The sequence below is a fragment of the Bos mutus genome, chromosome 17, assembly GCF_027580195.1.
Source record: "Bos mutus isolate GX-2022 chromosome 17, NWIPB_WYAK_1.1, whole genome shotgun sequence".
NCBI classification, from domain to species: Eukaryota; Metazoa; Chordata; class Mammalia; order Artiodactyla; family Bovidae; genus Bos; species Bos mutus.
The window spans coordinates 9124265-9137386 of NC_091633.1; the positions used below are offsets into that span (position 1 = coordinate 9124265).

At 51.4% G+C, this 13122-nt stretch overlaps 1 protein-coding gene across 1 annotated transcript in view; it reads left to right on the top strand.

The window, feature by feature from the left end:
• Positions 1 to 13122, top strand: part of FAM222A (family with sequence similarity 222 member A) — a 60212-nt gene that overhangs the window by 23324 nt on the left and 23766 nt on the right. The window contains 1 exon segment of the mRNA XM_070385993.1: positions 7013 to 7140. Coding sequence (XP_070242094.1) covers positions 7059 to 7140 — 82 coding nt within the window. The 5' untranslated portion in view covers positions 7013 to 7058.

Genomic DNA, 13122 nt, shown 5'->3' on the forward strand with positions numbered 1-13122 from the left:
AAATGGAGGGGTGCCAACCCCTAAGCAGGAGGCTAGCATCTCTGTCCTGGGAACAGAGGGAGCCAGGTCATGTTCTGGGGCCAGATTAGCATTTTAGAGAGACCTCTGGCCTGTGTGGGGGCAGGGATGTATGTAGTGGTAATCCTGGCCGTGGATGAGGCCTCCTCTTGAAGGGGCCAGAGCCCTCCTCCTCCCCAACCTTAAAAAGAGTGAAAATCCCCTTTCTGGTTCTGCTGCAGCCCAAACAGCAGTGGGAAATAATCACTTTTCACAGGCCTCTTATCCACAGCCAAGCCCTGCTCCCGTTTAATCAGCAGTGCCAGTGTGACTTGAAGATTCCTGGGCTTGAGAGATCAGGAGAGGGGTTAAAGAAAATTACCCTCGCCTCCTCCATGCTAATGTAATCTCTAACCAGATCTGCCTAGCCACAGCTCAAATTGCTTTTTAGATTAACATTTAATTATTAACAGGGTCCCCTGGAAGGCCTCGGGCTTGGGGCTTGGAACGGGAATGGGGGAGGGAGCGGTAGGAGGGGGTGGGGTGGGCTAGTACTCTGGCTGCCTTGCAGAGAGAGTTGGGGGGGTTGGATGGGGAAGGGGCAGGGGAGAGTGGGGTCAGGAAAGGAGTGAGAAAGGAGACAGCAAGGAAGAAGAGAAGCGCCAGGAGAGAGGGGCAGAGAGAACAAGCGACAGAGAGACAGAGGAGCAAAAGACAGACAGACAGTGGACCCGCCTGTCGTAGGGGAGGGGCCGTGCACCCTTGCGACACTCTTGGGTGAGGGTCCCTCCACCCTTCTGTCCTGGTCAAGGTCAGGCAGATCCTGCCCCTTCCAGTACAGGGGGGCCTTGAGCTTTCTGAGGCCTTGTGCTGGCCCGGCTCGGCTCGTGGTGGTAGGAACCCATCCAGAGAAGGGAGCCACTCAGGCCACACAGTCAGGCTCCAACCCAGCTCTCCATGGCTCGAAGTCCAGTGCTCATTGCCCCTCCCAGATCCTGGTCCTCCTGCCTCAACTTCAAATTCTTCCTGGCAGGTGGGGCTGGGCTGGGGGCAGAGAAAGGGTGAAGGAGAGCGAGGCTTCAAGTGCAGTGCAGGGGTTGGAGGTGAGAATCGCGGGGTTAGGGGGGAGGTGGGCGGGGGCACTGCAGCCCGCGCTGAGTGAAGGTCATGAGGCCTGGGGAATAGCAGGCATCGCCTTCACCTGTTGTTGGCGAACTTGGAGTCCCACTGTCCACTCGGCACTTAACAGCATGGGTTTTATCAGCCTCCTGTCTGGGCTCCTCTCGACTGCATTTAAACCCCGCTGGGTGTGGACTCAGCCCTGTGTCTTGCACACAGCTAGTGTCCTTGATTGTGTTGGAAAACCACACAGTAATATCGCCTCCTCCGATCGTCTGGGCCACTCCCCATCAGGATCCCACGAGGGAAACTGAGACTCAGAGAAGGGTTGTGACTTCAAGGTCACTCAGCCAGTCAGAACCCTGGGGCTTGGCCCCTGCCTGGCAGGTGCCATCCTAAGGCCTCCGGGGCTGGCCCTCTACTCTGAACTCCTAGTCCCACTGGACGCCAGGACGGCCTGGCATGACCTCTTCTCAGCCACAACCCATCTTTGGCCTTGAGTGGAGCCGCAGAGGCCAGAAGGGGCAGCTCCCGGGAGGAGGGAAGGCTGGGAGCGGCCTTCACGGGTCACAGCCGCCTCCTGCTGTGGAGGTGTGTCCCTGCCTCCCACCTGCTCAGGGCCACCCCAGCTGGCATGGCAAAGGCAGACTCTGACCCACAGGATGCCTGGAGGAGAGTTCTGCCCACTGGCTCTTTAGGGAGATATCAGAGGCCGAGGGGAGGGGCCAGAGAATTCCACTTCAAGCAGGCCGGCCTTGGGAGCATGCAGTCTGGTTGGATATTCTGTCTTGGCAGGATGTCCTCACAGATTTCCATCCTCCCAGCACATGGCACAGGGCTGGTCCCCAAAAGATGCTCCAGGAGTGTTTGCTGCCTGAATGAGTGAATGAATGGCTGGGTAAACGACGGCCACCTCAGAATGGTTCCCTCCTGGAGGCAGGGCCTTGCTCTAGCCATCTCAGGATTGCTCTGCCCACGTGGCCCTCCCAGATTGTCCTCTGTGAATGTTCATGGGATGAATCAGTGGCCTCCTGGGGGCCCTCTCTTCCTCCTCCCCTGCCTTTCGTCTCTCTTTCTGTGATCCTAGAGCCTCCTGGAGAGGAGCCAGAGACTGGGGAGAAGCACGACCTTGCTTCTGCTCCTTCCTGCCCAGCTGCCTGCGAGATGGGAGGCGGCCCCAGCCCCCAGCATGGAGCCAAGGCTGGAGGCCCGAGGCGGCAGGCCTTGGCTGGGGTTGATGCCCTCAGGCTCTGCCCCCTGAAAGTTGTGTGACCTTGGGCACATGACATCCCTTCTCTGTGACCGGTTCCTCATCTGTGAAATGGGCCTAGAGATAGAAGCCACCAGGGAGGCTGCTCGGAGGAGGACGGGATGAGGTGTAACAGACTGGATGCGTGTGGGGCGTGGCCCAGAGGGAGCGTTCCCTCGATGCACGCTGCTATTATTAGCACCAGCTGTGTATTGTTAGTTTCAAGCTCCCTGTTCCCACTGGCAGCGTGGGGAGGGGTGGCTCCCCAACACCCCCTGCAGCCAGACAGGCTGGAAGGGATGACAAAAGGCGGGCAGGGCCAAAGGCCCCAGTTCCCTGTTCTTCTAATAAATATAAAGGCAGCCTTTAGACATCCGTCTGCTGTGCATTGTTCTGCCAAGGCGAGCAGCAGACTCAATTCCTCCTCGGACTCAGGAAGTTCCTTCCTTTCTTTCCCCTCCCCTGTCACATTTCCTTTATCTAAATCCTCAGCTATGAAAGGGCATATCGACAGCTGGGGGCATTATCTGGTGGAGGGGACCTTTTCCTAGGGGTGCCTCCGAGATAAGGCGTCTTATCAGCCCCCGAGTCAGGGACGGTAGCCAAATCAGTCTAATCATTGAGGCTTGCGACGTTTCCCCCTCCCCAACCCCCACTTTTATATTATTAAAGTCACAAAAGACCTTGGGCTTCTAAACAGCCTGATTTGCAGATAGGGTTTCAAAACGAGCAGCTCTCCCAGGATGGTCCCTGCTGAGGGAGTAGTCATGAGTCGGGGTGGGGGCTCTGGGCAGCTGGCTTTCTGCAGGCGGGTTGATGCCAAGCAGAGAGGGGGTGGGGGAGGTCACTGAAAGATCATGACTGTCTTAAGCACCTGCTCCAGTCCTCTCTCCAGTTTGCTGTGTGACCTTTTGCAGGACACTTGGCTTCTCTGGGCCCCACATCACTTCATCTGACAGTAACTAAATTCATGGATTTGGCCCGTCATTCAACACCTCTTTATTAAGCGATTGCTCTCTGCCAGGCTTTGGGGAGAAAGAGACAAATAAGACACAGTCCTTGCCCCTGAGAAACTCAACAGTCCAGCGGAGAGAAACAGACACGAAAATCGGCAGTTACAACTCTGTGTGATTAGGGTCATGAGCGGGGGTGCCCAGAGGAGGGGAGCCCGAGTCTGAGTTACAGGGATCAGGTGGCAGTCCCGTAAGTGGACAGACCAGCGCCAGCAAAGGTTTGGGGGCCAGTGGGCTGGAGGGAGCAAGGAGAGATGGCGGAGGGTGGTGGGGCAGGTCATAGTGGCCTTGAGGGCCAGGTAAAGAGGGTCCGGCTCTCTTCTGGCACCAGAGAAGCTTTGGGCCAGTAAGAAGGTGGTTTTGTCTTGTTTGCAGATGATATGTGTGTATGTGCTCAGTCGCTTCAGTCACGTGCGACTCTTTGCGACCTCATGGACCATAGCCTGTCAGGCTCCTCTGTCCATGGGATTCTCCAGGCGAGAATACTGGAGTGGGTTGCTGTTTCCTTCTCCAGGGGATCTTCCCAACCCAGGGATTGAACCCGTGCCTCCTATGTCTCCTCCTTTGGCAGGCCGGTTCTTTACTGCTGAGCCACCTTGGAAGCAGTAGATAACGTGGGTGATACCAGACTGTCCTCTGCCCTCCCTCACCGGACTCCGCCCCGCACCTGCCCCGGCAGCAGGGCACAGGGTTCCTGGGAGAAGGGGCAGGGGGTTGGAGTACTGGGGGCCCAGGAAGATATCCCTCTTCTCCACGTGCAGCCGGCTGCTCAGACGGCTGGTCCTCCACGGGCACGGGACAGACTGAGCCAGGCGGCTGCACCAGGAAAGATGAGCTGAGGCCTTCCCGTGGACTCCGTCTCCCCTGGGGAATCCTCTGTGGCCCTTGAGCTGGGCCTCGTGGTCTCTCACATACCCCAGAACTGCCTGGGTGTCCACGTCTAAGCACGCTGAAACCAGAGCCCCATGGGAAGGGCATTTGCTGGGGTCTGGTGTTAGTTGATCAGTCGTGTCCGATCATTGTGACCCCATGAACTGTATGTATCCCACCAGGCTTCTTTGTCCACGAGATTCTCCAGGTGAGAATCCTGGAGTGGGTAGCCGTTCCCTTCTCCAGAGGATCTTCCCGACCCAGGGATCAAACCCGGGTCTCCCACATTGTAGGCAGATTCTTGACTGAGCCACCAGGGGAGCCTGAGAGAGGCTGGGGAGGCCCCAGAATAGGCGGCCTACCCCTCACCCAATAAGCACTGCAGCCCTCGGCTTGCCCTTTTCCACTGAAAAGCAGGCTAGGGTGCTTGACCCCTGAGGAATGGGGTGTGCTGGATAGGGGCTGGGCTTCTGGGCGCCTGGCGATTGGCCAGAGGTGAGGAGGACCAACCCGGGTGGCTGGGCTGGGCCAGGAACCTGGAGAAGACTGACCTGGGAGGGATCACAGAGATGCTTTTACAAGGTCAGCGAGGGGCAGGGACTCCCCGGGGGTCACACAGGCACGGAGGTGGGGGAGCTTCTGGGCCTGCAGCCCAGGTTTCCTCTGGGTGCTGACCTCTCTCCTTCGCTGCCCAGCACAGTGCCAGCCTGCGGGCAGCAGTGCAGCCCAGTGCAGAGGGGCCAGGCTCACCCAGCCCCTGGCAGCTGAGGGCCCCGGGGAGGGCACCGTCTCCCTCTGGGTTTTGTCTTTGAAAAGAGAGGGCTTGCTGGGGCCCGGCTGGCCTCTCCCCTCTGTCCCCCTAAGTGTCAGAGCAGCGAGAGGTGGCTGATGCTCTGGGCTAGAGTGGGGACCTGAGGCCCGGCTGCCAGGGTGCCCCCAGGCCTCTCACCTTCCAGGCAGGCACACGATGGTGTGTGTGTTTCCGTGGATGGCCCGTGTGTGCTGAGAGGTGCTGGAGGGGCGTGTCACTTGGGGTGGGCGAGGGTGCGTCCGGGTGTGCCAGGAAAATGGATGTGGTGAGCGCCTCCGGGTGTGTGCGGACGCCCAGCACGGTGGGTGGCGTGTCCGAGGGGGCCTGGCTGCCCCCAGGAGTGTGGTGTGTCCCCAAGGGCCCCCAGCGCGGCCTACTGCCGGCTTGCTCACGTCCCGAGTCTCCGGGGAGCGGCACCTCCTTCCGCAGTCAAGGGCTTTCGTCCCTGCAGTAAGCCCCACTTCATTCCCTTCTTCAACTGTGTAATTTCTGCCTGATTGTAATGGCATATTTTAAAATTACCAGAAATCAAAGCCAGGAAGCGGATACCGAAGCTTTTATCGCGTCTCTGCGTTAAGGCTGGCGATTGGGGGGTTGGGGAGGGGAGGCATTAGACCCACCGACCCTCCCCCATCCACCACCCATCTCTCTCTCCTCCTCTTTTTTTTTTCTGAGACAGTAATAGGAGAAAATTGGTTTTGAAACTGAATAAAAGTCCCTTTCAGAGTAAATCATTTCTTTCAGGGTACCTTTGCTGAAAGTAAAATAGAGCATAATGAAAGGTGGGGACGTGATTGTCTTTCATTTACCGAGAGTCCAGGACAGACAGGGGGCTGCAGCCGTCTCGGGGAAATACAAGATTGGAATAATTGCTCGGTAACAAGGAGCTTGTTGTGAAATTAGTATCTTAAGAAAGTAGTGAAAAAAGGCTTTTCCTCATGAATACTTCATTATTAGAAGAAAGCGGCAGAATTTAGGGCTCCAGACACCTGTTTAGTATTAAATAACTTCCCTTTCTTCCCCTTCAACACACCCTCCCCTCCACTTTCTTCTTTTTTAAAACCAGCCGCCCCGCTTGGCAGCTCGGGCCTTGGCGGTGGGGGTGGGGATGGGGCACCCGGGCTGGGTGATCCTCAGCAGTGTCCGGGGTTGAGCCTATACCTGGGCCCACCTTTCCCTGGCAGGAAACATCCCGCCCTCTCCCCATCCATCCAGGGCAGGCCCTGCCCGTGTCATCTTGCCCCTCAGAGGCTCCAGGTTCTCGGGGAAAGTGAGGTTTTGTGTAGCTAAAAATGCTCACTTCTGTGTGAATCTGGGTGAGTGAGCCCACGTGGACCTGTCCGGAGCCACGTCTGAGCCGCCCTGGGTGGGCCTTGCCTTTTCTGTTTGGGCTTGGGGACTCAGTCAGGGGGCCTGGTGGCCTTTCGGGCCTGGTCTCAGGGCTCAGTCTGAGGCCAAGGTCAGACTCAGCACAGGTCACCCCCGGTTCTCACGGGGACCCCACCCTGGACATCTCACCCTTCCAGGGGTACTGTGAGAAGTCTCTAGACTGGGGTGGTGGCGGGGAGACCAACACTTCAATGAGTGGGAACCCTGTGTGTCACGGGCAGTTCCCGGACACCCCTCCCCTCCGTGTAGCTTCCCGAGATGACCCTACAGATGGGAGGTCTGTGCCCTTCATGAGCTCAAGGCTGAAGGTGGGGAGCGGGGAGGAGGAGGGAGGGGGGTTGGTACAGATTTGCTGGCAGGTGGTTACGAGAGAATGGAGCCCACCGCCACCTGAAGGAACATGGAGGAGAACTGCTGAGAGAGCATGGAGTGGGCGAGGGTCAGAGCACGCCTGGGGGCATCTGGGAAGCCCCTGGGAGCAGGGGTGAGTCAGGCCGGGTGGGGAGCTGGGAGATAGGCCTGGAGCGGCCTGTGTGACCAGCACCTCCTCTCCCCTCTTCACAGGGACCCCACGGCAGAGCACGCCCCGCTGTGGGCCCCCAGCTCAGCCATGCTGGCCTGTCTGCAGAGGACCCAGAACGCCCCCGGCCAACACCTGGCCTGCCCGACCAAGAGCCTGGAGCTGCGCAAGTGTGAGTGACGCGCCCTCCCCGCAGTCCTGGCCCCTACCCCTTCCTCTGCCCGCTCCAGGCCCCGGGGCTGGCATCCTCCGGGACATGCCGAGTTCACCCCGCCTCGGGCCGCGGCAGGGCAGCTCTCAGGCGGGGACAGCCGTCCCCATTCCAGCGTGTCCCCTTACTGCCAGCCTGCTCTGGCCGCTCTGTGCCCTCCCAGGCCTCTGGGAGGCTGGGGTCCCTCCCTGACAGTGGCACCCACTCCCTTTGCCTGGCTGACACCCACCGGGCGCGACCTTCCTCCCCAGCAGCCTCCTCTGGCCACTTACCAGCACCGGGACCCCAACCCCAGCATTTCTCCATGGCCTGCCACATGCCATGTCTGTCTGTGTCAGCAGAGAGTAGGATCACGGGAAAGCAAACATGCTTAACCCTGGAACAACGCAGGTTTGAACCGTGTGGGTCCACTTATACATGGATATTTTTCAGTAGTGAACGCTATAGTACTCCAGGGTCCGTGGTTGGTGGAGGAACTGAGGACATGGAGGGCCAACTGTAAATTATGTTCAAATTAACCCCCATATCGTTCAAAAGTCAACTGTCGTCCCAAATGGGATCCAGCTTGGGGCTTGGATTGCTGTGTGGTCTTGGGCATGTCCTTTCTCCTCTCTGGACCTTGGTTTTTTCAATGGGTCAAGTTAGGGATCTGGACTTGGTAACTTCCAAGGGTCTGTCCTGCTTTACCATCAGGAGAGGGGTCCCAAGCCCTCTGAGCCGATTATTCTTAACCACCATAGATTTGTTGTTGTTTTTGTTATTTTTTAAGTATTTAGAAACATTTTAAAAAGTAGGGAGATATGCATAAAAATCTGGATCTAGTGTGTCTTGAATCAGAAAATCTGGTAACACAGGCCTGTGTTCCTCCTGTACTGCAGCTATCGGTTAGAACAGAACGCCTGCGTCTTTAAAGGGATATTCCTCTCCAGTTCACCACAGTCCCCAGTCCCCACCCTTCCCTATTGTAGCACAGGATTACCATTTATTACTGTGTTTATATTGTTGCTTTATTCTTTTTTTAATATGTATTTATCTTTAGATAGGGGCTTCCCTGGTGGTTCAGAGGTAAAGAATCCACCTGCCAGTGCAGGAGACATGGGTTCGATTCCAGGTCTGGCAGTATCCCTCTGGAGAAGGAAATGACAACCCACTCCAGTATTCCTGCCTGGAGAATCCCATGGACAGAGAAGCCTGGGGGGCTACAGTCCATGGGGTCTCAAAGAGAGCTGCTGAAGAAGAACAATCTTTAGACGGTAATATACTCATGTAGTCCAGTGTTCCAAAGGAATAAAGGGGTAGAGAGACAAAGCCTCCTCTCCACTCCTGTGTGTTCCCCAGATGTTCTATGCACGTGCCAGCAAGTACGTGTGTCTGCACAGACTGTACCCACTGTCCGACGCCTCACTTTTCTCACTTAGCAACACATCCTGCATGTCAGCATCCGAAGAGCTCCCTCATTCTTTGCACGTAGTTTCTCGTAGCGCGGACGATCCATTGTTTTCTTGGCCCGTCCCCTAAGGAGAACCGTGCCCCACCTGCCATTACAAGCAGCGCAGCAACAAACTGCCCCTGGGTATGTGCCACAGAGATGTGAGTAAAACCACACCGTAGATTTCTGCAAGAGGAAATACGGGCTCAAAGGTATGTGCATTTGTAACTTTGACGGATGTGGTTTGATTTATCTGTTCATCCTCTTGATCTATTTTTCCCCCACTGGGTCTTGTCCTTATTGATTTATAGGAGCTCTTTGTATATGATGGAATTAGACTTCTGTCTCTTCTATGAACTGCAGATGTTTCCCCCAGATTGTCATTTGTCTTTGATTCTGTCATGGAGGACTTTTTTTTGGTGAAGTGAAATTTGTCAGTATTTCCTTTTATGGACTTTGGATTTTGTGTCATACTTAATGTCGTTTCTCATTCTGAGGCTGTTAAAAAAAAAAAGAGAGAGGGAGCTTCCCCAGGGTTTCTTCTAGTTCTTCTCTGGTTTAATTTTTAAAATATATAATCTTTGATATGTTTGGTAATTTATCTGGTGCAAAGTTGGGGTATGGATACAAGTATATTCAAATATCAGTGCAATGCTGGTTTAATTATTGTAGCAGTATAATACACCTTTGTTGAGATATTTTTCACGTACCATACAATCCACCCATCCGAGTGTACCCTTCAGTGGTTTATATACTTACAGAATTTTGCAACCATCACCCCAGTCCATTTTAGGGCATTCCTGTCAGCTCAGAAGAAATCCCTTTACCCACTCCTTCATCTTCCGTTCTCTACAGGTTCCTCTCTCTCGGCCTTTACTGGGAAGGGACCATACAGTACGTGGCCTCCTGTGACTGGCTTCTTGCCCCTGCACAGCGTTTGCAGGGCTCACCCGTGTCATAGCATGTGTGTAACACATTTTAATACTTGGTGGTGCTTCCTGCTTGTTGTTCATCATTCTCTTATGCAAAAACCTCTTGGTTCTATTAGTTTTCTGTCTGGACCACAGAATCAACTTATCTAGGTAAGAACAAAATCCTGTTTGGGTTTTTACTGGGATTGCATGCAATTTATAAATTAATTTAGGAAGAAGTGACACTTTTGTGATGTCTTTCCCTCCAATAACATGGTCTGTCCCTTTCTGTTTGTTCAGACTTTCTTCCGTGTCCCTCAGGAACGGGTTAGTACTGTCTTCGTTTAGACCTTTGCACATTTTTAAAGTTTCCTGCCTCTGGAACATTAACCTTTCATGGCTAATCTTTTCTTCCATAAGTGTTTAAATAAAGGCTATTAACTCCTGCCACCTTACTGAATTTTGTTGTTTATAAAGCTTTTTCAATTTCGTCTCTTAAGTTTTCCAGTTACACTATCAAATCATTCGTAAGCAATAATTTGACCTCCTGCTTTGCAAGTTTTATACCTTGATTTCTTTGTCATATTAAGGTTGCCTACTATCCCTGGAACAATAAAAAATAATCGTGGTCACAATAGACATTCTTGCTTTGTCTCTGACTTTAACCAGAACCTTCTAGGATCTCCTCATAACACAAAATGCTGGTCTAGGGGCAGATACTTTATCAGGTTAAAAATAAGTGTCTACCTATTCCCGTTGTATTAAGAATTTTAAAAATCAAGACTGGAATTTGAACTTCTCAGTGTCTGTGAAACTGATCATAGGTTGTTTTTTTTCCTCCCTTGTTCTCTTAATGTGAATAATAATACAGATTTCTTAGTAATGAACCAACCTTGCCTTCCTGGTTGGTTCCCACTTGGTCATGAGAAATATTTCTTGTAACATACCATGGGGTTGCATTTTCTATTTAATAGTTTTACTTCAATTTCATCAGTGACATTCGGCTTTAGTTTTCTTTCTTGGGAACAGTTTTTGTTGGGTTTTAGCGTCAGTGTTACACTCACTTCACAAAGACAGTGGAGGCTTTCCTCCTTCCTCTGCTTTATAAGATCGTAAGTAGAAATGGATTATCTGTTCTTTAAAGATTGGTTGATCCTCCATGAAGCAGTCTAGGCCAGTGCATTTATTTGGGGGAGGTGGAGGTCTGGGTAGCACTGAGATATTCGCCATTCCTTCCGTAATGATCGATTTAAAGGTTCTTGAATGAATTTGGTAAATTATGTTTCTCTAGAAAAGTACCCGTTTTATCCAGGTTTTAAAATTTATTTGCCTGAGGCTTCCGAAAATAAATTCCTCTAAATGACTATGTTACCCTTGTTTCTGATACTGTATATTTTGTGCTCCCCCTTTTGATTAGGTTAGTTAGCTAATGAGGTTATCTACCCCCCTCCTTTCCAAAATGAAACATCTTTAGGATCCATTTATTAGTAATTACCCTTTTCTGGTTTCTAATTCATTAATTTATGCATTTGTCTTTATTAAAAGGCTCCTGCTTTGCTTTTTAAAAAAATTTTTGAGAGGCTTAGATCTTTATACTGCTAAACAAGAAAAAAAGGAAAATTAAGGCTCTGAATTCTCCGAGCACTGCTTTAGATGTATCCTATAGGTTCTAACGTGTATTTTTATCAGTACTTTCTAAATACTCTATGGGCTTCCCAGATGGCCCTAGTGCGTAAAGAATTCACCCACCAATGCAGGAGACACAACAGACTCGGGTTTGATCCCTGGGTTGGCAAGATCCCTGGAGGAGGGAGTGGCTACCCACTCCAGTATTCTTGCCTGGATAATCCCATGGACAGAGGAGCCTGGCAGGCTACAGTCCATGGGGCCACAGAATTTTGGTTCTGATTTCTTCTTTGGCTTCAAGCTCATCTGAGTTCCACCTATGAGCCCAGGTAGTGGGTGCTTTTGTGTTTTGTTATTTCTAGTTCTATTGCATTATAATCAGATAATACTAAGATTTCTACTTTTTTGGACTTCAGTGAAGTTTTCTTTGCCATATGATCTCTGGGTTTTTTGTGAGTTTTATGACTTTTTATGGGAATTTGAAAAGATGTGGCTTTTTTTCAGGGCTCAGAGTTTAGTATTTACTAATTATATCTACCCCATTAATTCAGTTCAGTTCAGTCACTCAGTTGTGTCTGACTCTTTGCGACCCCATGGACTGCAGCATGCCAGGCTTCCCTGTCCATGACCAGCTCCCACAGCCTGCTCAAACTCATGTCCATCCAGTCGGTGATGTCATCCAACCATCTCATCCTCTGTCGTCCCCTTCTCCTCCTGCCTTCAATCTTTCCCAGCATCAGGGTCTTTTCCAATGAGTTGGTTCTTCGCATCAGGTGGCCAAAATATTGGAGTTTCAGCATCCATCCTTCCAATGAATATTCAGGACTGATTTCCTTTACAATTGACTGGTTTGATCTCCTTGCAGTCCAAGGGACTCTCAAGAGTCTTCTCCAACACCACAGTTCAAAAGCATCAATTCTTTGGCGCTCAGCTTTCTTTATAGTCCAACTCTCACATCCATACATGACCACTGGAAAAACCATAGCTTTGACTAGTGGGACATTTATTGGCAAAGTAATGTCTCTTTTTAATATGTTGTCTAGGTTTTTCATAGCTTCTCTTCCAAGGAGCAAGTGTCTTTAATTTCATGGCGGCAATCACCATCTGCAGTGATTTTGGAGCCCAAGAAAAGAAAGTCTGTCACTGTTTCCATTGTTTCCCCATCTATTTGCCATGAAGTGATGGGATCAGATGCCATGATCTTTGTTTTCTGAATGTTGAGTCTTAAGCCAGCTTTTTTACTCTCCTCTTCTATTTTCATCAAGAGGCTCTTTAGTTCCTCTTTGCTTTCTGCCACAAGGGTGGTGTTGTCTACATATCTGAAGTTATTGATATTTCTCCTGGCAATTTTGATTCCAGCTTGTGCTTCATCCAGCCCACCATTTCACATGATATACTCTGCATATAAGTTAAATAAGCAGGGTGACAGTATACAGCCTTGACGTACCCCTTTCCTGATTTGGAACCAGTCTGTTGTTCCATGTCCGGTTCTATTACTTCTTGACCTGTATACAGATTTCTCAGGAGGCAGATAAGGTGGTCTGGCATTCCCATCTCTTGAAGAATTTTCCACAGTTTGTTGTGATCCACACAAAGACTTTGGCATAATCAATAAAGCAGCAGTAGATGTTTTTCTGGAACTCCCTTACTTTTTCGATGATCCAGCAGATATTGGCAATTTGATCTCTGGTTCCTCTGCCTTTTCTAAATCCAGCTTGAACATCTGGAAGTTCTTGGTTCACATACTGTTGGAGCCTTCTTGGAGAATTTTGAGCATTACTTTGCTAGCGTGTGAGATGAGTGCAATTGTGCAGTAGTTTGAACATTCTTTGGCATTGTCTTTCTTTGGGATTAGAATGAAAACTGACTTTTTCCAGTCCTGTGGCCACTGCTGAGTCTTCCAAATTTGCTGGCATATTGAGTGCAGCACTTTCCAGCATCATCTTTTAGGATTTGAAATAGCTCAGCTGGAATTCC